Source organism: Agelaius tricolor, unplaced genomic scaffold, assembly GCF_023055355.1.
Source record: "Agelaius tricolor isolate 1412-34295 unplaced genomic scaffold, bAgeTri1.0.p SCAF_9, whole genome shotgun sequence".
Classification (NCBI taxonomy): Eukaryota; Metazoa; Chordata; class Aves; order Passeriformes; family Icteridae; genus Agelaius; species Agelaius tricolor.
Genome location: NW_027269269.1, coordinates 19,255,620 through 19,281,920, shown reverse-complemented (window position 1 = coordinate 19,281,920; position 26,301 = coordinate 19,255,620). Strand labels below are relative to the sequence as shown.

Below are 26,301 nucleotides of genomic sequence, written 5' to 3'. Positions count from 1 at the left end.
TTTCTCCAACAACAGCATTTAAAAAATAAAAACATCTAAATCTCATATATTGATTCCCTTTTTTCCACAATACATGTTGCTGCAGGGTTTGTTCCAGCAATGGACTTGCACCCACACATTTAACAAAGGCCATGGGTGTTTCGTGAAACCCATGGTCCTCTAGATGTGAAGTCAATGGAGCTTTGACAAATTCAAAATATGATGTGAGTTTAAGAGATTTCTGGGATGAAAGGTGGACTTTGGAGACTTGAAGCAAAGAACTCCAAAGGTCTCTTCTAGCCTAAAGTTTTCTTTAAGTTTGGATCTTAAGGTCTGTGTCTGTAGTCTGTATGCACAGTAGACAGCTCTTATCTTATTCTCCTTGGTTCTCACCTTGTCAATGTAAATTAACCTTATTTTACAGACCAGAATTCCAGGGAATTTTCAAGTCTCTGTTTTTTCTGGATAAAGGACCTCAACACATGCAGCAATATCATCTTTGGGGACGAGATGTCCAAAGCATCTTGCAGCATCAAGTAGGGTGCAAATTCCCTGAATGCACCACTCAGACTGCTTCAGCATGGATTGGTGGATTAAATATGGGCCAGGCAGTCTGGCTTCGACTTCAAAGATTTCCACCTTCTCAAAAGGATTTTGATTCTATCCATTTTATATGGGAAATAGAGACAAAGAAACCTCTGAGTATTTAGGATCTAAAGACATGGAACTGAATAAAAATCCCAACAGGGTGTTAGAAAGATGCAAACAGCCCTTCAATTTACAGTTACAAGTTGATTTCTTGATACCAAATTGAAGCAGGTCCAAAAAACTGAGAAGAAAAACAAATATAAAAATCTCTGTTCTTTCTTTCTTTCCCTGTGTGACCCTATGAACCTTCATGACTCCAGGCAGCATTTGACACAGATGAGGATGTGACCTTTCAGTAGCAGAATGAACTCAATCTACCAATACCTTTACAGAAACAGGTCTTGAAAGCCTGACAGGCTTTTTCCACTTGTTGGCCCCAGAGCTTAACCATGGATCATAGCAGAAAAATCTTAGGATACAATGATTTGAACCAAGCAAACCTAAATATTTATTAATTGAAGAGCTAAATATTGACTTCATGTCAAAGTGAAGTAAATATCTGCAACGGGAGTCTCAGCATTTATAAAAAAGAAACAAGAATTCTAGTGAGCAGCTTGCTGGGAAACAGCCACCCACTTCCAAGAGCAGCTAATACAAGCAGATGGACAAAAGCCCACACTTCTCTTGGGTGGGCTATTTAGGCTCCACAATACCTGAAAAGAAGATGCTTGGCCCCAGTGTGGGAATAAAACTATCACAAGTGCCCAAGCCTCCTCCACTGTCCATGGAGAGAGAAATCTAGTACATGGGCATGCAGTGACAGGACAAGAGGGAATGGTTTTAAACTGAAAGAGGTTTAGGTTTAGAACAAATATTAGTAAGAAATTCTTTACTATGGTGAAGAACAGGCACAGTTTGCCCCAAGAAGCTTGACTGTCCCATGCCTGAAAATATTCAAGAAGATGGAGACGGCTGGCCTGACTTTCTGATGCTGAATTTTAATCAAAATGCAAAAAAGAAGGTTTCCTCAGCTCAAGGGAGTTAAAATCCATAAACCCCACTAGCCAAAACAGTGTGAAATCCCCAGGCTATGGAGCAACTGGGGTGAGGGGAAAGCAAGGGCCAGAAGATAAACAGTGAGGTAGAGGGTACCTCTCTACTGTACCTCTTAGTCAAGCTGAGTCACCAGCACTAAGCCGAGCACAGTTCATGAGGCCAGGCCAGAAGAATGAGTAAGAGGAACCTTGATCCTTTCCAACAGCCATGGAGCATCTACGAAGAGAAGCTCACTTCTGCCTCTTTTCCCAAATATGTATATTTTTCCTACTGGCTCTCAATCAATACAGATATAATCAACATGATGAGCCAAGAGGTGACAATTTTCCATACCCGTCCATTGGTCAATACAGACCAAACAAGTTGACTGCAGTTAATTACTGATGAGGGGGTCATAGGACATAGTCCAATGACAAAGGGGGACGATGGACCTACAGAAAAACCTGTAATTTTGACCAAGGCTGCACAACTAGAGTGCAAAGTGTATCCAAGACTGCCACGGTCCTCTGAATGAAATAAAAACTACAGCTGCAAGCGGTTGTTTGTTTAAGTCTTACTTGTCACAGGAGTTTAAAAAATCTTTGCTTCTAATTCTGAGTTACTACAGGACCCCAGAAGGACTGGAAACATTCCCAGAGCAGACAGGTAGACCTCCCTGTTTCATCTTTTCCCACTGGAAACTGATGATGTTGTTTGCTGCTGTTGTCAACAGTGTTTTGTTTAAACTTCTTGCAATAACTGAACTCTTTCACAAGTAATCCTGCTGGCTGCTGCTGTGGGTTTTTCCTTCTGAGAAATCACATCAATGGTAATCGAGCTTGGACAGCTTCCTAAGCCATCTTTTCCATCTCCACCCCAAAGGAGAGAGCTGATGAGCAATCCCTTGCACAGCAGCCAGGGAAGGCTTCCACCTCTACAGGAGTACTCTCATGTCGGGGACATGGTAGGGGATTGCCAGCCACTGATCTGACTTTGTGGCTTTTCCCAACAGTTTGGTGCATGAAAAACCTCCTTTCCTGGGATTGCATAATTAGAGGAAGGGAAATGAGATCTCAGGGAGGGACTCAGGGCTCATGGGGCAAAACTCCAACTCTAGCTCTTCTTACTAATCCAGTTTATGTCATCCTCATTCTCACTGTAATTTCTTTTCCCTGACAGGTCTATTAGGACTCATTCAGGAGAAAGTCAGAGTGACTAAGACATCTTTCCTTTAGCACAAGAATTCTCTGGGTTTTAACAAGTCCAACCAGCCATGACGTTATTGGGGATTGAGAAGCACAGAACTGAGCTGGTGTCTTCTGGGCACAGAAGATTTGAGGAGTGCTCAGCATGGTCCTGGAAGAACCTAGCTGGGAGAAAATGTCCTATGGTTCCCAGACCTGCTAGGATCCCTGCATCAGCAGTACGGGAGGGCTGTTTGGAGAGAGAAAACTGAAGTTCCATTTCCCTCTTTCACCCTCCCCTGGTGTCCCAGGCACTGAACTGTTTGAGACACATGGGGATATTTGTCTAAACACAGAATGGCTGGGTTTGTGTGGGAATGTTCAGTCCATGGGACTACACAATTCTGGGAAAATCCTGTTTTATCTTTACAAAAATATACTCTAATGTGGCAAAGAAATAGAAATAGTGATGGTGGGGAAAAGGATCTTTAGATTAAAGGTTCTCTAAAAATGGTGTTATCATGATAGTTAACTCTTTGGTCTCCTGGAGGGTGCTAGAGGGCCACAGAGTTGCTCAGAGGGCTGGAGCACCTCTGCTGTGGAGACAGGCTGAGGGAGCTGGGCTTGCTCAACCCAGAGAACAGAAGACTCCAAGGAGTCCTAGAGACCTTAGAACACCTTCCAGTGCCTAAAGGGGTTACAAGAGAGCTGGAGAGGGACTTTTGACAAGGACTTGTAGTAATAGAACAAGGAAGAATGGCTTCCAACTGTCTGATAGAGGGAGGTTTAGATTAGAATTTTGGAAGAAATTGTTGTGAGGGTGGTGAGACACTGGTACAACTGTTGTTTGAAGTAGCTAAGAATCAGATGTATGCCTAACTAATTTTATGTTAGCATCACATCAGGTCTAATCCCTACCCCCAGATCACCAAAACTGCCAGCCCTGTCCTTGTCGTGACTTTGATAAACTACATCAAACTGGGCCTGTATTATATCTACATATATATAATATATAGATGTTATATATTATCTGGATCTCAGCCAAAGGATTTAATTCCCAAGTTCTTCACCTTTGAACTAGCATTTTGCTTTACTGAGACCAACTTTGACATGGCAAAGGCCTAGAATGAGGCATGGAAAAAAATGAACAAAATGGAAAATTAAACAAAAGTTTCCATCTCAACAACTTCCCCTACTCAGAGCTATAAAAACTGAACAGAGTAAAGACCCCGCTGAATGGAGCTTTGCAAGAGACTGTTCATGTCTGGAGATATCACTGTGACATTTACATGGAAAATCCCAGCCCAGGCTAGGGTGTTTTCCCATGGTTTTCCCCAAAAAGCATTCGGCCCAGCTGAGTCCTGAGCACACATTTCCTCTCTCTGGCTCCCTGGGGCTGCTCCTTGGCAGTGCTTTCACAGTCTGATGGTGATTCCCGAAAAGCAGCTCCTGAGACGGGCAGAGTGAGCACATATCCTGGATAAGCCACACTCGGAAATGCGGAGAGTGGAGAGGAACAACTGTGACATCTTCCTGATGCCCAAGGTACCTCCTGCCTCGAGCCCCAGCCCCTCTGACCAGAGCTGTGTTTGCTGGGCAGGGAGGTCACCCAGCAAATCTTCATGCACTCATGTTCTTGGAGAAAGCAGCTGAGCAGAACCAAACCAAACCAAACCCTTTTCACCGCTTTTTCACCACAGAGAGATGCTAAATACAAATCTCAGCACCAGGCTTGCTTGAAGGTTGCCCTGATCATCAATATGGGGTAAGTGGGGTATTTTGGTGCTACTAAAAGCAAACAACAGGAAGCCTGATTGTACTTTCTTAACTTAAACTTTTTAAGAAACAAGCAACCACACATCTTGAGCTGTGGCACAGGCCAGTAATACACAAAGGGTGCAAGATGCTGAATATGAGAAGCTGCAGCCAGCCACAGGATATGTCCTCTGTGACCTATGGACCCTTGCAGTCCCTTTTGCCTTTTCCAGTGTCATGGCACCATGGCATGAGGCACTTGACACCCTGAGATGAGCTCAGCCTGTTTGAGCCTGGTGCTAAAAATGCCAAGGTTGTGGGTTCAATACCTGTATGGGCAATTCCCCCCAGGGCTGGACTTGATGATCCTTGTGAGCTCCTTCCACCTCAGAATATTCTATGACTCTGTGACTTCTGATTCTCTTTCCAGTATGACCATCATGACTAAAGCCACCACTGGGCCACTACATCCAATAGCCAAGAAATTTTGATGCAGGGCTGCTCATTCACAGCCCCAGGCACTGCCTATCCTCCAGTGATGGGGTTCAGACTTTCTGTTCCCCACACTGTGGATTAATACCTGGTTTTGTTTGTTTTGGGGGATTTTTGGGGAGGGGTTTTTGTTTTGTTTTGTTTTGTTTTGGGTTTTTTGGTTGTTTTGTCTTTTTCTTTATTTATTTCAAGGGTTGCACCATACAATTTCTAAGCCCCAGTCTCCTGCCTGCTGGCATTGCTCAAACGTTGGTGCTGCCTTGTCCTACCTGCACCCCGGGGTGCCAAAGCTGATCTTGGCACTAAAGGCTGGAAAACTGAATGAAGGCAGTGCTCAGGAATAGAATTCACGTCTGCAAATACAGCCCTGCAGAGGTCAGAGCTGGAAACACGGTTGTGCTGAAAGGGCAACTCCGGTGTGATCCCCAAGAAAGCAAAGGAACGACAAGGAATTTTAGCCAGGGGGGATGCAAGGCAGCAGGAAGGGGGACTGTGTGCATGTGCAAAGCTGTCTCGACACCTCCCCTCGCCTCTTCCCCTGTTAAGGGGGGGGGGGGTCTGCCAGCTCAGGAGTGGCACAGTCTAACGCAAGTCCTGCCTCCTGCCTCCTTCCTCCTCCTCCTTCTCCTCCTCCTCCCAGATGTTCCCTTGTGTGCAGCCATCTGTTGAGCTCCCTCCTCCCTCCTCCTGCGGGGAAGGGGGCAGCCAGCTTGCCCGGCCAGCTGCACGCCTTGCACGGGAAGGAGGAGGGAGAAGGAGGAGAGCAGAAGGGGACAGCCGACCCCGAGCCCCGCTCCTGCCCGCTCCCGCCGTGGGAACCAACCCCGGCCCGGTGAGTGCCCCCCTCTGCCCCCAGCCCCTCCCTGACCCCGCATCCCCTCCCTGACCCCCACCCCTTCCTTGAGCCCTCCATCCCTTCCCTGGCCCCTGCACACCTCTCTGCACCCCCTTCCAAACTTCCCCGCGTGTGCAGAAGCGTGGGGCTCATTTTTGGGGAGGGGGGGCGCCGTGCCGCGATGGGCTGAGCCCTCCCTGCCGCCTCCCCGGGGATGCGCAGGGCCAGCCCCGGGGGTCCCTGCTGCGGAGCCCTCCCCAGCCTCAGAGTGCGGAAACTTTTTCCGTGTGGGGAGTTTTTCCTCGCGAAGGGGTCCAGAGGCCGGGGGTACAGGGTAAGGGGAAGGACAGAGGTCTCGGCTGGAAGCAAACTACTTTTTTCCCCACCTCTGGTTTTTCCAGAGGGGGAACTTTGCGGTGCGGTGGGTGCGTACGAGCCCCCAGCCCGGCTGCCCTCTCGGGATGAAGCGTCTCCAGCAGGAATCCCTTCACTTCTCCTTCCCCCAGTGGAATGGTGGTTTCTAGAGGTCTCGGGATCGCCACGGCTGCAGAGTAATCCGAGCAGCAGCTGGAGGCTCCGCACCGCCTCCCGTGCCCGGCTTCGGGGCTTTGATTTCACACAGGGCTCCCTGTCTCCCCTCCTCTCCCTCCTCCTCCTCCTCCTCCTCCTCTCCGGGCCCTCCCCTCAACTCTTGGGAGCGAAGAGAAGCTTTTTGGTGGGTTTCTGGTGCTGGGGGGCTCGCAGGGTCTGGAGCTTACTCAAGGTAAGGAGAGAAATGGGAAGGAAAGGAAAGCTTGGAGGGGTCGGCTGGATGGGGCGTAGAAGCTGGAAGGTGCAGAGGGGGGGTCCTTTCCCCCCGGGTTGTATTGATAAAGGCATGGCAAAGGCATTCCTGCCTGGGAATTTCCCATCTGTGAGTGGATTAAGCTGACGGGGAAGGTGTGTTTGGGAAGGGGAGAGAGAAAGCTGAGCAAGATTTATTCATTCTCTCATTGAAGAAAAAAAAGGAAAAAAAAAAAAAGACAAAAGAAAAGGGAAGAAAGAAAGCATGAAAGAAGCTGCTGGGTGTGACTTCTGAAGCAGGAGGTCAGAAAGCACGGGGCTCCCTTGATAGTGCACACACCCTGTAAACTTTCAAGCAGCTCCTAGGAAACTTGTTATTAATGCTGCAGTCATTAAAAGGCGCAGCCCACGGCAGATTTATTAGCTCAGTAAACCACAACACGTGCCAAGCTTTCTGGAATCAAAAGGGTCTGTCAACTTCACTCCTCTGGCTTGGGATTCGGGAAGCCTGGGAGGAGAGCGGCGCGGATGGAGCTGGTGGCTTTTGTCGCGGGGAAGTGGCATCGCCTCCGTTAGCCGACGCTCGCCAGCACGGCTCGGGAATGCAATTCCGTGGCGGCGAAGGCATCGGAGCACGGTTGCAAGGAAAGCACAGCGAACCCTGCTGAGCTCACGGCGCTCGTCGCGGCAGCGGGACGAGCAGCCCCCGGCCTCCCGAACGGAAAGCTTTCCCCGTGTGCCTGCCATGATAAATCAGCAGCCGTCCGCCTGAATAACAGCATTCACCGAAGTTACAGTGGGAAACTTGTCTGGCTGGACACTGTGCCATTGCTGTGCGGAGAGCAGCCGGTGCCGATCGCTGGCGTTGCGCTGAAATATCGCATTGATTGCCGCTCCGGAGCTCGGCCGGCAGCACCGGGCTATTGCAGCGGTGAGGAGCGGGGCGAAGAAGACCGGCAGAAGAGCCGGCGGGGAAGGGCAGGGTCGGACCGTCTCGCCAATCTCTCCGGTAACAAGAAGCACGCTGGATGTGTTAGATGCTGAAAGGAGCGGAGGAAGCTGGCGCGTCCCTGGGAGGATTTGCAGGCTGAACTTGGCCGGGGGCTGGCTGTAGGCAGCCAGGCGCTCACAGCACAGCGGGTCAGTGTGTGCCATCGCCCTGGCAAAGCGGGGCCTGGCTCCGGTCCCACCGTGACCCACGGGAGGCGGTCCCGGCCCCCCGGAGGGCACGGGGAGGTGCCTGCTCCCATGCGGGTTATAAATGGCCCAGGAGGAGCTGCCCTGCCGTGCTCCAGAGGCGGTGGGTGCGCGGGGGAGCGGAGCCGACACGGGGGCAGGCAGGAGGCTCGGGGGGCAGCGCTCGGACGGGTTTTCCCTTGCGGCATCCTGGAGCAGGGCAGACGTTGCTGATTTGTGAATGAATTTGAGCAGCTGCTGTCAGAGGCAGTGGGGAGCAATAACAAAATGCCTGGAGGGAACGAGGACGTGACAGACATCCCAGGGGACATTAATTTCTGATGACAGGCTGGACTGGCAGGAAAGGCTGCAGGGTTGGGATGAGGGTTTCCTGCACCCCTATTCTTTACAACTAAGTGCAAGGAACAAACCAGCATTGAATGGATGAGAGGAAATTGGGAGAAAAGGGGGGGAAAACATGCAGAAGTTCTTAGGGGTTTTGTGGATTTATTTTTTTTTTTTTAATATAGGGAAAAGCATCCTGTGTTCCCTCAGGCAGCCACACAGTGAGCAGCAGTGAGTGTCACTCCTGTGCAAGACTGAGCTGGGAATAAAAGGTGAGCCACCGTCTTCCAGAGGTTTAGAGTTTTCCCTCCATCCCTAACTGCTTTTTTTTTATCCTCTTTCAGTCTCTCCTCCTTCCTCCTCCTCCTTATCCTCTTTTGTTAGCTGGTTGGTGGGGAGAAGCAGAGTCTGGAGGGTGGGATGAGACAAGGCATCCTTGTCCGGCAGCCCTCCTGACCCCTGGCACCCCCAGGCTCTGCACGGTAGCTGCAGCACTGGCTGCCTTGGCAGGCTATCAAAAGAAACTTCCCAACACGGAGATGTTGAGGGCTGGGAAGAGATAAAGGCTGGCTTGAGCAAGCTGTTTCTTGTCTTAAAACTTGGCACCTGGACCTATCGAGGCAAATGTATGAATGGCTCAGCCATTCATTACAAGGAAATCTTCATATTTTAATTTTTATTGCAATTTTTTTAAAAAGGGGGGTGGAATTAATTTCCTGGGAGTTTCTATTGCATTCATGGTGTGCAGCAGCGGGGGAAGGAAATTTGTGCTCTGGGAATCACCCCAGCCTTCCCGTCTGCTTGCAGACACTGCAAGAGATTAAACCATCCTGGCTGCCTTAGCATGGGACATTCCTGAGTTGCATTAACCAGGCTGGAAATCTCCTGTCAGAGCAGTGGCAAACTGGAAAAAAGCACTTTATCTTCAGCATAGCAGACAGAGGGCCACGTGCTGTGTGTAACGTCTGAGTGCCGGTGTCTGCAGCGTTTCTTTTCCTTCCCCTTTCTCCCTTCCTCAGTCTTTTTTGCTGTCTCTGTCTCTGTGATGGTGATTCCTCTCCTTTCCCCTGATTCTTGCCAGCAGCTCAAACCCAGGGGTGGGGAGAGAAATCATGTAATAGTTTGGGCTGGACCTTAAAGATCATCCAGTTTCAACACCCTGGCCATGGGCAGGGACACTTTCCACTAGAGCAGCTTATTCAAAGCCCTGTCCAACCTGGCCTTGAACACTTTCAGGGATGGGCACTGTATTTTCAAAGATTTTTTTTTTTTTTACTTTGAATAAGATAATCCTCCTCATGAAAAATTGAGACTCAAACTCCTGCTGTGACTGATGGGTCAAACCAGATGTGATTCCTCACACCTCTGAGGTGACACATGTGCATGGGGCTTGTATCACCTCTCTCCAAGTGGGGCAGGACATGTTCCTGACCCCAAAATTGCCTGTTTTCCTCCTATCCTTGAGAACGATATCTCTGTAGCAGTTGTCATGGTGAGGCCAAACTTCACAGAGCAGAACAGGGGAGATCCTTTCTCCAAAGCACTTTAATCCTACTGCAAAAGTTCAGTTTGTATCTGTCCAGGACCAAAGCATTGCAACTTCTTGCAAGCAATCTCCAATTCAAAGAATTATTGGATCATAAGGTAACTGAACCTGGCCAGTCTCATCCATCCCCTTCCCTCTCCCCTGGCCTGGCTGCCCATTTTGCAGAGGGCAAAGCAGGGTTGCTGTCCCTAGAGTGTCCAGGAAGGCAGGAGCTGGACATGGTGCCCAGGGACTGTGGTAGCATTTGTCTGGAGCAGTTACAGCAGTGGCAGTGTTGGCTGGGGACTTCTGTGTGGGGTGAGAGCCACAGGCCTTGTGCTCCCTTCCCAGTTAAACTGGTGGGAATTAAACCTGGGGATGGGGGTGAGTGAACACCTCTCAGACCTAGTACTTCTCAAAGTGTCAGGAGGGAAACTGAGGCGCTTAAATGGGGACTCAGGGTGGCATCAATGGTGGGAAATTGGTTCTGCTGGGGAAATGGCTCTCTCAACCCACTTCAGCTGATCTTTCTCCAAAATCCTCCGCCATCCAAGAGGGACTGGAGAATCCCTGGCCAAGGAGGGAAGGGAAATAGCTGAGGAGATACTGCACATCATGGGGGCAATGAAGCATCATCTGTAGTGGGAATTATGATGGGAATGGCACACTACTGGTAAACCTTTTATCAGCTCTACCTACAACCCTTCCCCTCCCCAAATCCCCCCTTCCCAAACCTTGTAGGAGACCCACTGTGTCTAGTAAATGTCTCACATGCTTCACTGGGGTGGGGGCAGCTCCTGAAGCCCCAGCTGATGCTCCACCAAGCAGTTTCACTGGCATTCATTGTTTGCGGCATTATGATTCAAGAATTATTGGAGAGGAGGGGCAAAGAAAGGCCATAAGGGGAATGAGATGGGAGCCTCCAGCTGTGCTGTTTGCAACAATAATGGTCAGGATTGTGTTTATTATCTCCTCAGTGGAGGGTCTGCAGCTGCATGCTGAGAGCCACAGACAGCAAAGGGGCCCAGAGATTATTGTGCATGGACAAAAATCCAACCACAAAAACAAATTAAAAGCCCACAAAGGATCCCTGGGCCAGCTGGAGCAGTGCCATCGGGCACCCAGCTTAACTCCCAGTCTCCTTGTTTTGCCCTTGCTGACTGAAGTCAGCAGCCCCTCAGGGCTGTTAGGAGAAGGGAGATTGGCATCTCCTGCCTTTCAGAGAGCTAAAGCTGCATGGGGTCCTCTTAAAATCCTTCTGCTAGGGCTGAAGGTGTTGCCCAGCCAGGCTGAATTTCTTTTCCCTCTGCTTTCTCATGACTTTTTCCAGTGCTGGCTGCACCATGACAAAGGCATGCTGTTGGAGGCAGTACTTAAACATGATCTGCAGCCCCCTCTGTTGTAATGGATTCAATTGGATTCAATTCTCTTAGAGATCTTTTCCAACCTTAATGATTCTATGATTCAAGGAGAAAGAGCTGGAAAGCCATTAGAGATACAGGGTGATGAGGCTGTGATGAGTTGTTTGCTATGGGTGGGATGTGTCTCACCAGCAAGAGCAGAGGCATCACCCTGGGATGCATCACCTTCTCCTCCCTCCTCTCTCTTGTTTCCTTCCCCCTGCCTAGCTCATCTTCTCTGGGGGAACCCACCCATGCAGCATGGTCTCTCTGCAGCTCAGGCCTGCCCTCTGGGGTGATTGGAAGCAATCCAGTTCAGGCATGTGGGGTATATCCAGAGGCATCACGCGTTTCCCTCATTGACCAGAGAGCTGCTGGTGGGTCCTTGCAACCTGCACTTCCCTGGCACAGAACCTGGTAGCTGCCATGCCAGGGATGTGCATGGCATGTGGCATTTCCCAGCTGGGCACAGTGGCATTGCTGATCAGCTCTTCCAACAGCTAAAACCAAGAAGTATCCAGTGTGGGCAGGAGGTTTCCTCTCCCCATGCTGCACCTCGCTGGCATATGGTGTTCATCCTGGAGTGCATTCCTCTGGAATGATATCATGTCTCTGGGAGCTGGAGTGCAGTGAAAAAGTATCATCATAGCAGGAGCCAGAGCAGGAGCTGTCTGGGGTTGGCTGTCAGGTGTGTGCTGCCAAGGGCTGAGGCTCCAGGAGAAGCTTGCTGGCATCATTTTTGCTTTCAATAATTCACAAGTTAAGAAAGGAGGAGGGTTTAATCCTCTCAAGGTAACTGCTGAGATTTGGGTAAAGCCTGGGCACTCCCAGGCTCCCTTTGTGCCTCGCAGCGGGTTCTTGGGCACTAGAGGTGATGGAGCAGCTTCACCAGGTCGTTCTACAGCAGTCCTAATGCTCTAGGACTGGCACAAAACTCTGTGTAAACCTCTCCTTTGGCTATGAAGCACCATGTTGAAGGGCTGGTCTGTTCCTGAGTTTGTGCCAAAATAACGGAGGCCTCCCATTCTGGTACATGTCGCTATGATAAAAATTCTATTCAGGCTGAGTTTGAGATGGTTAAGAAAATATTTGTGTTCCTGGCAGAGATGAAGTCTCTCTTATACTCAGTGAGTGCTGGGATAGTGTGGCCTCCTGCTCTTGGAAATGCTCACAGTTAACAAGCAGAGCAGGGAGGACAAGAAATAGGAGTTGTTAGGGGTAAAAGAGTTCAGGATGGCCATGCTGGAGGTGATTCTAGAGCAGGAGAAAGTTCTGAGCTCTTCCATCCCTTGCTGGCAGCTGTTTGACTGATTCTATGCATCCCAGACTGCTGGGAACCACTTGCAGCTGCCAAAGCTCCCAGTTTGAGTGGTTCTGCAGCTGGAATAGCCAGGAGGCAATGGTGGGGCTGGGATGCTCACATCCTGTCTGCTCCCACAGAGCCCTGTGAATCCCTCCTGGTGCTGCACCTCTCCAACACCTGCCTTCCCCTGCCCCCAGCCACTCAGGAGGCCTGGCAAACAATTTCCTTTTGGAAATGCCCCCTCTGGGCACAAGCACAGTTTGACTTGAGGCTGGAAAGCAAAATTGCTTTCAAAATCCACAGGAGACTAATTCCTCCACCTGGAATAAACTGCTATTAAGCTGACAGCTTTCTGGGCTGAGCAGAGAAGTGGGAATGTTTTGCAAATCCCGATGCCACAGTGATTTAATTCCTCATTTTCCTGTGCTGGTTGTGGCACCAGCATTTTCCCACTTGAGGAAAAATCCCCGGAGTTGGGCTGATCTTCCCTCACAAAATGCATCTTTTCAAGGCACAAAGCTTTTAGTGTGGCAGAAATTGTATTTCAGCCATGGATGTAAATGAGCTGGAAGTTACTGTATGGGCTGGCAGACCTGCCTGCACATGTTTTCCTTTTGTCAGATCCCAAAATACACCACCCTGCACCTTGATTTCCTCCTCCAGGGGGAATGAGGGATGCCTGAGGGGGAAGATTGCACAAGTGGAATAAACTACTAGCTGTTTAAGCAGTAGGATGATAAATTATCTGTGGCCTCTTGCAAAGCAGATGGGAATTGTGACATTAACAGTTGTAACAAAGTTTATTTTAATAAGCCTTTCCATTTCTTTATTAAATAAAGGATTTTCTTTTTACATTAAAAAAAATAGAGCAGAGACTTTCAGCCAAGCAAGCATTTCAGTGTCTTTTCCTAAGTAACAACAATAGGACAAGAGGAAACAGCTTCAAGTTGCACTAGGGGATGTTTATATTGCAAATTAGGGAAAATTTCTTCACCGAAAGGGTTGTCAAGCATTGGAACAGGCTGCCCAGGGAAGTGTTTGAGTCACTATCCCTGGAGACATTTAAAATATGTGCAGATGTGGCACTTAAGGACAGGGTTTAGTGGTGGGTTTGGCAGTGCTGGGTTAACAGCTGGATTCAATGATATTCAAGGTCTTTCCCAACCTAAATGATTCTATATTTGAACACAGATCCATAGTGTGGAGCTGTACAGTCTGGAGGTGCTGGGTTACCTTTAGGTCAATCACACACATCTTTTCTGCAGCCCATGTGGTGGCTTGAGGGGCTGCTTGGCTTTGCCTTTGGGGTTGTGAAATTGTTTTGATGTTTTTGATGCTTAATTTCGCTTTGCCTTTGCTAATCTTATCTATCCCATCCCCTGTAGCATCTACAAAAATCTCCCTAAAGGACAGAGAGCATGTTTGGATGCAGGAAAGTCATTGCAGTTTTGGCTCACCAATTTCTGTCCAGAGAGGAGAAAAGCACATGGAAATAACCAAGACAGAAAAATGTGAAATGGCATATTGTTTTTTGTTCTTTGCTCCTTCTGGCTGTCCACAACCTTTATTCCATGGGGTTTGGTGAGATTCAAGTCTTGCAAACACAGACTTGATGCAGAGCAATGGGGTTCTTGTCCAGATCAGGAAGCACCATCTTGTCTCTGATTATGCAATTTCTCTGCTCCTCGCTGGTTTCCACTTGAACATCAAGCTGTTGACTTTAACTCTTTAAGTGTGACTGTGCAGCCACTTCCTTATCCACTGAGTCATCTAACCATCAAATCCACGTTTTCTCCATAGAGATTAAGATGTTGTGTGGACCAGTGTCAAATACTTTGCACAAGTCCAGGTAGATAATGTCAGTCGCTCTTCCCTCATCCACAAACAGTGTAACTGTGTCATAGAAAGCCATGAAATTTGTCCAGCAGGATGTGTCCTTAGTGAAGTCATGTTGGCTATCACCAACCACCTCCTTATTTTCCATCTGCCTTAGCAAAGATTCCATGAGGATCTGCTCCATGATCTTGCCAGGCAAAATAATTAAAGCACAAAGGAATTCATAGTGAAATCTTTTCTTTTTTTCTTTTTGCATTCCTTGCATTTCATTCTGATTTTTCCCAGGGAGCAGGAACCATGAGCAAAAAGCAGGATTCAGGCCCCTGCAGGATGCCTTTTCACTCCCGCTCAAGCTCTTGGTGTCTCTTTACATTAAACCATAAGGGCTAAAGTCACCACTCCACTGGCTGAGCTTCCCCTTATCCTAATGCTTGCATGCACTGGTAAGGCAAATAGGGTTGCAAATCCCTGTGTTTATATCCCACTAGAAAATTTGGGATGCCTTAGCTAAGCAGCTTTGCAAGTCCCACAGATAAAACCATCAGAGTGAAGTGAAGGGTGATAACTTATCCCCTAAAAGTGACTTGTGCAGTGCCTCCTCATGGAGGCCTCCATGAAATCAAGTGCGATTTGGAAGAACCAAGGGACTGATTCTGATCCTGCTGAAAGATCAGAATCTTTCTGATTTCTTTCAGAAAGAGTTACACCAAGAGTAACTCCACTGAACTCTCTCAAACCCATCTAACAAATGCAGGATTAAACATAAAAACCACATACTTCTTGAATTCTCATTAGCTCCCCTCTCCCCAAACCCCAGAAGTCTCAGACACTGAGCGTAAAACCAGGACTGTTTGCAAAGTGTCTTCCAAACCAGCAAACAACAAAATGTAACAAGCGGATCAGAAAACGCTGCTCCCATTTACACCAACATTTTTTTTGTGAGGTTTAATAATATTTATCAAGAGCTCTTTGCAGCATTTATGTGAGGAAGCCTTCTGCAGGAAGAGCTGGTCTGAAGCAGGCGAAGCAAAAGCCTGAATGACCTTTACTTTCAATAGATTCACACGAAAAAAACCAACAGTAAAAAAGGAGTAACTTTGTCAGCAGCAGTCTCTTTATTATGGGAGGGGTGTGTGTCTGCAGCAAGGGTTTAATGGTCTCTGGCTGTAGGCTGGTTTGAGCTAGTTTTGCTGCCTGCTCAAATTGGCATATGGGATCTGGAGACCCGACCGCGATTGCATCTGTGGCGTCATTTGGGCTCAGCCGGGAGAGTCCACGCTGGAAAAGTGTAGCTGCTGCTAGTGCTGCACTTTAGTCAGTAATTATTCTAATTTTACAGAATAATTAATGGGTGGAGAAGGGGGGCAAAGGTCTCTTATGCAATTTTGTTGTCGAGAAGAAACTCTGGAGCATTCTGGTGCTCTGGAGCTGCTGTCCCAGCTGCCACTTAGCCTCCAAGATATTTAAAAAGAGAAAGAGCCAGAGACAACTTTTTTTTTTCCCCTCAGTCTGGAGGATTTATGGCCTCTATCATAACCTATGCACTTGTTTCACTTTCCAATAACATTCCTTTTTCCCTGACCCCAATTAGCGCTGGTAGCCAAGTGGGCCTGGTGAGCTTTGCTGTGAAGACTTTGTTTATTTCTTTTCTTGGCTGATACAAGAGGCAGAAGACAATCCTAAATTTTTTCTCCAGAAATATTTTTGCTAATACAACTCTTTTGTCCTTTGCTAGGGCAATAACTCTATTTGGGACAGGTGGACTTCAGCTCTTCCTTTTTGCCTTTTTTCTTTGAAATTTGGTCTATTTGCTGCTCATCCAGAATTAATATTGGCAAAAAATGTAGAAATTACCAGGATCTATCCGCCATGCCTTACAGATTCATATCTGATCTGGTCTGGTTGTGGGCTGCTATGGAAAAGACAGATGCTGTGTTCTCCACTCCTGTGTGAGAGCTGGTATCTCTATGGATGGTCACCAGAATTTGTTGGAAAACTGACCTGGCAAAGGGGAAAGAGAAAGATCAGAAGGGTTTTTGTTGGATCAGTGACCCAAACTGGTTTATCCAAGTGCACCTGGGTATTGGGAAGGACTAGGGTTTGGAAGATGCAGCCAAGAATGGGGTGGGAAGCAGTAACCAGGGAGACTGGGCATCCTTCTACTCTGTCATGGACAAGGGGGAGAGTGACATCTCCAGGGATGTGTATGGTCTTAGGTTGGTTTCATCCCCTTCTGGAGCAATTTCATTCTCTTCACCCCACCGTAGAGACAACTGGTGTTTTGGGGTTTTTTTTGCACTTCTTACCCATATAGTTCAAGCTTCATTGGGTGAATTTGGACCTTTAGCCCCAACCCCAGCTGCATTTCAGAGGATGCTTTGTTCAGAGGCATGTTGAGGGACGCTGAGGGAATGAAGAATGGGGCAGCTGTTTCCTGACTCCATCAAACAGCAAACTCTAAAACACCTCCCCTTGTATTATTTCTTTAATTAGTCATTGATTTTTTGCTATGGGGAATTCCAGCTTGGTGGTTGCCAGGGCAACTGGAGGTAGCCTAGGTAGCATCCTCTTAATATCCGCATTCCCGAAGAGGGGGCCAGTCCCCAAGCAATGGGCTTTCATCCAGGGAGGGATGTGTCAGCTGATCTCCCTAATGAGAAAAGTCTTTAAGGGAGAAGAGAAGGAAGAAATCAAATGCAGTAGAAGCGTGAATTTGCAACAACACAGTAACAAAGCTTTCCTCCCTCCCACCTCGCTCCCTGACCATCATCTGAGCCTGGCGTCCCTCTGCAATCTGCTTTTAATGTTGGCAGCTTTTTGGCTGGGAAATCTCAGTGTGGGTTTTCTGTGTGAGTCTTGCCACACGGGGTTGCAATGATTGAGCATAGCAGGGAGAAGGCACAAGGGCATCCGCAGGCTAAAGGGGAGATATAGGATCTGAGGAGAAGGCTGCCGTCCTGCTAGAAGCTTGCTCCAACTCTGGCTCCATTAACCACCTCAGGCTCTCCTTATGGTTGTCTCAGAATATTTGCCCTGCAGAAAGGATGAGCAAGATATAAAGACCAGAGCCCTGCAGTCACTACAGGCACCTGAAACACGGGGGAAGATATTGCACCCCCAGCAGCTCATTTTGCAATCAGCAGGTATAAAAAGACCCCTAGAGCTTCCAGATGCCCAAAACCTATCACCGGGATCTCTTCGTACCTCAATAGCCATAGAGATGAAGAGGACATGGCTAAACCAGCCCCTGGGTGGGCTGCTTTCTCCCAGTGACTTTCCCCTTGCTGTCCTAAGTGATGGTGCCAGTGGTTTCTTGTCCATGGTGTTTACCTAGGTGAAACTCCCCAGTGTTGCAAGAGGATAATTCCTCTTCCTTTTACAAGGGGATACCTTGGCTTCCTGCCTTTATCAACAAAGCAGCTCGTGGGCAGCAATCCAGAGGCATTTTGGTGCAGTTTCAAATATACACTGTACACAGAACTGTAAATGCCTGCAGTCTGTTCCTTTCCCCATTTCAAAGAGAGCTATCGGTTGTTCCACACTATAATAAAACATGCCTGTACCTGACTAAGCTCTTTGCCAATTATCTGGCAATGCAGGAGTCTCTTTCTTTGACTGGAAGATGACTTTATTTCTCCTATATTTTATCAGAGCTATTAACCAAGTGGCATGTTTGCCTGTGATGCTCCATGCTGCTCCATAGGGGAGTTTCCAACTGCTACTAATGGATTGTATCCCATCTGCAAAGCAATTGCAGAGCCAGTAAGGGAGAATTTGTGGCAGTGCTGTGAGGAGGGAAGAGGCAATAGATGCTATGCAAATGCTTCAGCTGAGCTTTGTGTACTACATTTCAGCTGTGTCATGTTTTGTCTTTACTGCTGGCTGAAGTGATAGATGTTGCAGTGAGAGTCACTGTATCTGCCCACTTCTGGCAATCATTTTTGAGGCTGATCAGGAGGGGAATTCCCATGTCAAAAGGGTTTGAGCAGGTGCATATCAAAGCCCAGCATCAGTTTTCAATCTTCTCTCAATTCACAGAATCATAGAATAGCTTGGATTGGAACAGACCCTTTGAAGGCCACCCAGTCCAACTCCCCACAATAATCAGGAACATCTTCAACTAGTCCAGATTGCTCAGAGCCCCATCCAACCTGGGCTTGAATGTTTTCAGGGATGGGGCATCTACCACCTCTCTGGGCAACCTGTGCCAGTGTTTTACCACCTTCATCACAGAAAACTGCTTCCTTAGATCGAGTCTGAATTATTCTTGTTCTAATTTAAAACCATTGCCCCTTGTCCTGCCACTACAGGCCCTATTAAAAGTCTATTCCCAGTTAAATTAGGTCAGATGCTCCATAAGAAGCCAATGAAGGTTTTAGCAGTGCTCAGAAAGTAAAATTTCATACTGGTGTGTCTTTGGACTTCCGGGTGTATGATTCAGCTCCCAACAGAGCTAAAAAAATTCTATGAGGAAACGAGCTGCACTTTTAAAAGAGAAGTTGGAAGTCCTTTCCATACAGGGACATCAAGTAGGAATAGCCACTGGGCAGAATTTGGGAGAAGAAATGCCAGCAGACTGGGCTGATACCAATGTAGGTACTTCCCTGTAGGTGAGATATTTAACATTTGAGGTTTTGCAGTTTTAGTTTACAAGGAACTCCCCACTGCTGTAACCTCCCCTGGTAATAAAACATTTCAGTGCAATCCAAATGCAGCTTCATGAAAAAATAAAAATAGTAGTATTTATTTTAGGAGGGACTGCAGAAGGCAACAATGTCTGTCTGCACAGAACCAGAGGGGATCAGCCTTGATGTCATTAGGAAAGGGATATCTGGAAAAGTGTCTGCAGAGAAGAGCCCTACCCCCCTATGTTCTCTCTGCACACATATGTGTTTTCTCAAGAAACAGTTGAGATGGGCTGAGGCTAGGGCTCATCTTACCAATTTTCTGGTTTTTTTATAGAATAATGGACCCCAAAGGGGCCTTTAGCAATGGTTTAGTTGCAGGCAACTTGGCCAGAGTCCCAGTTTCTGCTCTCTATTTGCAGGAGATCTGGGAGACACTGCCATACAACTCACATCAGTGATCAGGACAGTATTTTTGCAACATTTTTCCCCCTTGCACTTTTTTTGCACATTGGCACGTAGTCCCCAGTCAGTCTTCTGGGAATGAGAGCAGGACCAAGAAGACAATGCTGAAAAGGGAGAGAAACTGAATTCAAGAGGTGGGTGAGGGGAGATGAAGTGTGAATTTCTAGGAAATGGTCTTGGGAAGGTGCAAGGGCTGTGAGGAAGGAATCTCAGCCAGATCAAAGGGTGTGTGTGAAACTCAATACTGCAAGGAAGTTAATGAAATGCTTTAGAACAGTGGTGGGAAAGGTAAGAGACCAGGGACGCTGAAGTGGAGATGGGAACATTCATTTAAAGGGATTTCTTTAACTTTTTTCTTATTAAATGAGCAGTTGGCATGTGAGTGTTTGTTTATGGCCAGCAGCAGCCAAGGACCAGTGCTGATGGATCTGCTTGTCTGGTTTGGTGAGATTTTTTGTTTCTGGCCTTCTGGAGACCTCGTTTGTAAGGCATGAGGAGTCATCACCCATGACTGCAATAGGAACCAGCGAGGACAGACCTTATTGCCTCTGTGCTGACCTGCAGGATGCTGACATGCTCCTGTGTACCCTCTCCAGATCTAAAAATTGTTTTGGCTGTCTCTTGAAATCATGCAGCTGTTGTTGCCCACTGTTGTGTGGGCGAGTTGTTAGGATGCCATCTGAAGAGGTTCAGCAAAGCTGGAGCGTGCAGCTCAGCTCTGATCTGCCTCCCTTGTGTGAGATGATGGAGAGACAGAACTGTCTTGGAGGGAGACGGGTCAAAACCAAAGCGGTGGAGAGAACTCCTTGCTTACTGGCACTGTTAATCAGAGAGAACACTTAATGCAATTAGCAGAGGCTCCCCAAAGACTCCATATGAAGCAAATTGTCTCCACTGTGCAGGGGGCTGGGCCCACCACAGCAAAGGCTGGGTTAGACTGAATAAGCCTCGGTTCCTCTGCTCTGGTAGGAGCTGCCACCAGACCAAGGAGGATTGTTTTTAGCCACCTGATACAAATCCAAACTTCTAAAATCTGCATCTGAAGTCCAAGGAAGGGAGATGGGACGTCCATTTGTGCAGTAAGGAGCTGGTCTTTTCTTCCATGGTCCAGTCAAAAGTTTATATGTTTGATAGATCATGCTTTAAGGCAGCCTATTGTTCTTACAGCTCATTTCCAATTTCACCTCAGTTTGGTTATGTGTGTAAAGACTGCTGACCCAATGTTTTTTCTCCATTAATTTCCCACTGGGATTCATAACATGAGAGAAAAAGTCTTTGGGATATCCATGCTATTTAAGGGTATGCTTAATCTCTCCTTTTGTAAAGAGAAAGGACAAAACTGCATAAGTCAAACAGTTACACATGATTCATAAAGTAATTTCTACAGCAATTAGATCTGCTTTTCTATTGTCTTGTTTTCCAGGAGAACAATGCATTTCCTGACCTGGTTCAATTTGCTGCTTCTCCTTCCTTGCTTTGGTACCACAAAAACCTGCTTCCCTGGCTGCCACTGTGAAGTGGAAACCTTTGGTCTCTTTGACAGCTTTAGCTTGACCAAGGTGGACTGCAGTGGAATAGGCTCACATATTGTTCCTGTCCCAATTCCTCTGGACACCTCATACTTGGATCTATCATCAAACAAACTGGAAACAATAAATGAATCGATGCTTACTGGCCCTGGATACACCACCCTGGTGAGTCTCGACCTGAGCTACAACAAAATTGCCAAGATTTCTTCCACGACATTCTCCAGGCTTCGGTACCTGGAGTCCTTGGATCTGAGTCATAACTCTCTGGAAGTCCTTCCGGAAGACTGTTTCTCCAGTTCTCCTCTAAGTGACATAGATTTGAGCAATAACAAGCTTTTGGATATAGCTATAGACATTTTTGCTTCAAAAGGACAAGGCAAATCCCTGAATGTGGATCTGTCCAATAATATGCTCAGCACAATTACAAGACACCATGAAAAGAGCATTCCCAACATACAGAACTTAAATCTTTCTGGAAACAGGTTAACATTTGTACCAAACCTTCAAGGCATTCCTCTCCGATATTTAAATCTTGATGGAAACCCTCTGGTTAAGGTTGAGAAAGGAGATTTCACGGGGCTGAAAGACTTGATTCATTTATCCCTCAGTGGCCTGCATGGCTTTAGGGAGTTATCTCCTCAGAGCTTCAAGGAGCTCCAAGCCCTCCAGGTTCTGGATTTATCCAACAATCCCAACTTGAAGTCACTGTCTGCTGAAGTTATCTTTGGTCTGAACTCCCTACAAGAGCTCAATCTCTCTGGGACAGGCATCTCATCCTTGCCAAAGACCTTGCTGAAATACCTGCCTTCCATCAAAAGCATCACCTTAGGGAAGGACATACAGTGTCTCAAGACCATCAAAGAAGGACAGTACCACCGACAAATTGGGCTGACCAAAAAAGAAGTCCTCAGTTGCCATGACAGCCATGGATCTGTAGCAGCAGCACCTTATGTTTTGTGATGAAAACCGGGCAGAAGAAGGGGCGGGACAGGGAGGGTGGGGAGCCGTGGGACTTGTACAGGTGTCGGACTGAGATGGCTTGCAGTGTGCCTTTTGTAAAACTGTCAATAATTTATATATTTGTATTTGCCAATAGCTGATTGTTTGTGGATTTTATAAACTCTCAAATCTCGGTCTGCATTATCCGCAGGCTCTGGATTTTAGCCGGCGCATTGATGTCCTCACTCCTCCCGTTGGCTCAGGAGTGGTGATGCTGGACCATGCGGGGACAAGCTGCTCTGCAGGTCCCAGGGCAGAACACTCAGTCTGGAGCAAACCCTTCATGCCTCAGACACGTTTGTAGGATCAAAGCTACACCTCTGCAGAGCACACACCAAAATGTACCAGCTCTGTAGCTGCTTGCTTACAAACCCATGCATCATCCTTCTTTTAATTGTTACTCCCCAAAATGTGCCTTCTGGATGTTGCCTTCATTAGCAGCACCCTGTTTTCTGTCATGCACTTTCAGTCTTGAAGAAACATTTCCAGACAAACCTGAATACAGGGTGCACTTAACATGCTGGGTTTTACATGTTATTTGCATAGGTGTGCAACAAACATTGAGTAAGCTGAGACATTTTCCCACCAATTTCTCCTTGTTTTCCCACCTTGATCCTTTTCATGTCTAATTAACTTAGGTCCAGCTTTGGCAACCTCTTTTTAAACTCGGTGAGCCATTGGTCAGAGATGATGTGCAGCAGAGGAAGGGAAGCAGAGGGGTCTGCTTAACAGCCACATCTCACCCAGGAACCAGCCTTTGGTGAAGGAGGCTGCAAAGGGAAGAGATCATGTAGCCTAACTCAGGAAAGAAAAAAAAAAAATTGAAAAGAATCCCTCCTCCCTTTCTGGGGAAGCTTGGAAAGAAACTTTGACAGGGGTTCTTTCTTGATGACCTTACCAAACCAAGATGCAGTCCTAGAGGATATGAGAGTAAGTTGTTTCCAGGCTGACATTCCCCATCTGAGCACAACATCTGCAGCTCATCTGGGCATATGTGAGGCAACTTGCAGTGCCAAAACACTTCTGAGAACATGCCAGGGGAAGAATTAACACTGATGCTTGTGGCCCTGAAGCACTTTGCTTATCAAAGGAAAGATCTTTTGGGGTTTTTTCCAGAGTTGTGGCTTTTCTTTCTCTCACACAGCTCCTTGGTTGCCAAGTGAATCTGATAAACTGAAATCTGATAAAAAGCATGGTCCTCAATGTTTTGCTGGTTTTTTTTTTTTTTTTTCTCTCCATTGCTGAAATGCTGTGGAACCCCTCTGGACCCTCTTTTTCTCCAGTCTAGGAGGAAGTGGGAGAAGGCAGCACAACATGACTCAATGCCATGTGTGAAGCCTCCAATTTGCTTATAGGAGCAGTGGTGGTGACTGCTGAGGTCTGGTCCACATCTGGCATGCTCTGTCCAGGGGGATGGGATGTTATGGATGGGGGTCATGCTCAAGCTGATCTGCAGTTTGGTCTCTAAGCCCTGCATCAGGGCCACTTTCAATGTTTGATTTAGGGAGATCCATGTAAATGTGATGCAGATATAAACTCATCTCACAATTGTCCTTGGGAGTGTTGGAAGAAGCTCAGGTTTTGTCCTCATACCCCCAAAAGTCTTGGAAAGTGGAAACCCTGTTGCGCAAACCCACTGACTCCATAAAAGTCAGAGTCAACACCTAACTTTGGATACTGAAATTTGGTACTGAAATACTCCCACATTTCCATCTATCTCAATTTCAATAATTTGTTTGGGTAGCTTAGAGTGGGATTTTCACCCCTTCCTTCAGTTTTGGGGATTTTTCCCCTCTACTGAGCCTTTGCGATGTTTGACCAGCCTTCACAATCACAGGAAACGCTGATTTTCTTAAAAAGGCAATGGGGCTGCCTATGGGCAGAGATCTGGAGGGGAGCAGAAACAAACTGCAGTGCAGGACAGGGGCAGTTTGTGAGTAAAGATGTGGGGGTTTTCCTGGATTTTGCCTTTTTAAGAGAATTATTTTCTGCTGGCAGAAAATGTATTTTTTTTAAAGAAAGCTGTTTACTTTTTTAAGCCTGTACATAGATGAAACATTACAGTTATCACCTACTGTCAAAGTTACTGTCTTTGCAGCACTGTGGTAATTTAAAACCCAATGTGACAATCCAATTGGAGACTGCAAGATTTCTTTGTGTAATCTCACGCTAGCTGCTAGCTAAACTAGTCTTAGCAAAAGCTGGCAAATACTGTCGCTGTGTTAGTCTGTTTTTTTTAAAGAACCTGCAGCATTGTAAGGCTTTGTGATTACTCACAATATAATAAAGTGATTTGGAGGAGAATAAACCCAGATCCCCCAGATTTATTGCTTTAATGCCGAGCGGGTGGCAGCTGTCACTGGATCTGAAGTGCAACACGGCTTCTCTCCTTCTCTGCTGATCCCCGCTGCCCCCATGGGTGTTGTGTCTCCAAATTAGGGGCAGGATTTGTCCCACAGTGCTTGGCTCACTGTGTTCTTCAGTGATGGAAAGACTTGACAGCTTCTCTGGTTGACTTGAAGGAAATTAGGAACACATGGCCGTGAAGCAGCAGAGAGCATGTGGTGCAAATTCCCTACTCCAGGACCTGCTCCAAAGCTCATGGAGCAGGTAGAGATTTCTTTGTGGATTTCACCCATCCGGGACATGCTCTGCTAGTGTTGAAAGGCTGGATTTGCAGCAGGCAGGGTGATGTGGGGAGACACACAAGACCATGGAAGCGTTCAACAACATGTAGATGTGGTGCTTAGGGAGACTGTTTAAGGGTGGACTTGGCAGTGCTGGGTTAAGGGTTGAACTTGATGATCTTGCAGGTCTTTTCCATCCCTAAAGATTCTATGAGTCTGTGGGGGTGGAAGGGAGTAAAGGGATGCAGAAGTGATGCCAGAGCACAGAAAGCTGAACATTGCCTGACCACAGAGCTTCTGGCAGTGAGACACACGTAATCCAGTCTCAGCACCCTCCTCTGCAGAGCTGGGGCTGCTGCACAGGGGGCTAAGACCATGCAGAGCCTTTGCACCTAAAGAATAAACTGCAGCTTCTCCAGAGCGGTGTTCCTGCTCTTAAGTAGCAAATTTAATTTTAAAGGCTTCTGGGTGCTGTGTATAAAAGTGGTGCAATCAGAGCCCCACTGAGGAAACTGCCTGTAGGAAGTTGCAATGTTCCTGTTCCTTCCAAGCCTGAAGGAACAACTGTATCTTCCACCCAGGCCGGCAGACTTGCAGGCAGCCTGGAAGAGGCTGTTGGTTCTTTACCTGTTTCCCCAAAATGCCCCATCCTCCCAGATGGCATACAAGGCAGTCAGATGATAGCCTGGGGTGTGGCCACCAGGGAAGGCCAAATCTTGCTCATAGGACTATTATGGACTGTAAGGGAAAAGCCACCACCACTAACCATTAGAGATGACTGCTCCTCTGGTGTCTGCCTCAAGGTTATGACCATGATGCTACACCACCACACCCCTTTGGGGTGGAATCACTTCTGTCCAGGGGTGTGGGCTCAGTCAAAGAGGTGGAAAATGTCTTCCTCTCTTGAGGAAGGACAACATCTTGGGACCCAAGGGTCTGAAGCTGTATCCTCCCACCTCCTTGTGAATGCCCCACATACATGATGCTCCAGCACAGTGTTAGATCTTGGCCCTCCCAATACTCCTTTGCCCCCTTGTCTTAACATCTTGTTTTGCAACTGCTTTTTATTTATTAATTTATTAATGACTTAATTATTTCGATTATTTTTAATTAAAATATTGTTTTGATTATTAGTTATTTAAATAGCCTTTCCAAAATCCTCTGAATGGGAAAAAACAGGCAAGCCTCTACCAGAAACATGAGCCCCCACATCACCCAAGTATGTCCCCTCTGCACCAGCAGGGCAGAAACACCTGAAACAGCACTGATGTCCCCAGAGAGGAAAAAGGGCACATCAGGGCTTGGATGAGTTGAGGAGGCCCTCCTTCAAGCTTCATGTCAGCCTGTGTGTGTGATGGACCTGGTGTCAGCATCAACAGCCACCCGTGCCAGGAAAGCCACCCGTGCCAGGAAAGCCATCCATGCCAGGAAAGCCACCCGTGCCAGGAAAGCCATCCATGCCAGGAAAGCCACCCATGCCAGGAAAGCCATCCATGCCAGGAAAGCCATCCATGCCAGGAAAGCCACCCGTGCCAGGAAGGCCCACCAGGCTGGTTAGCTGCAAGCTTTGGCTGTCTCCACAACCAGCTCAGCTCTGTGGCTGGATATGTTTGCCCTGGCAAGCAAGATGGGCGTTTTAATTATAGGCTCAATATTTTTAGAAGCAGGAAAACCTCAGCAGAGGCTCAGCAATAAGGCTAGGCTGGCTAAGGGAGGAAGAAGTAGTGAGTGAGCTTGCATTTGCGTGTGGTGTTCTGTCTGCTGGAGAGTTATCAGCATCTCATCCCTCCTTTCCAGCATGTGGGGAAGGACAGTGAGGG

At 47.5% G+C, this 26,301-nt stretch overlaps 1 protein-coding gene across 3 annotated transcripts; it reads left to right on the top strand.

The window, feature by feature from the left end:
* Positions 1-5,675: 5,675 nt before the first annotated feature.
* On the top strand, positions 5,676-21,830 carry TSKU (tsukushi, small leucine rich proteoglycan). 3 transcript variants are annotated; one of them, XM_071432969.1, is made up of 3 exons: positions 5,676-5,865; positions 8,358-8,444; positions 20,750-21,830. In XM_071432969.1, exon 3 carries the CDS (start codon positions 20,757-20,759, stop codon positions 21,813-21,815), a length of 1,059 nt encoding a protein of 352 aa, XP_071289070.1. In that variant the 5' UTR covers positions 5,676-5,865; positions 8,358-8,444; positions 20,750-20,756; the 3' UTR covers positions 21,816-21,830. The 3 variants fall into 3 exon arrangements, with proteins under 3 accessions (XP_071289070.1, XP_071289071.1, XP_071289072.1); XM_071432970.1 differs by lacking the exon at positions 5,676-5,865 and adding an exon at positions 6,489-6,631; XM_071432971.1 differs by lacking the exon at positions 5,676-5,865 and adding an exon at positions 6,645-7,791.
* The last annotated feature ends 4,471 nt before the right edge of the window (positions 21,831-26,301 follow it).

Excerpts from the sequence above, each read along its gene's own strand:
- TSKU (XM_071432969.1), top strand. The coding sequence starts at position 20,757 with ATGCATTTCCTGACCTGGTTCAATTTGCTGCTTCTCCTTCCTTGCTTT.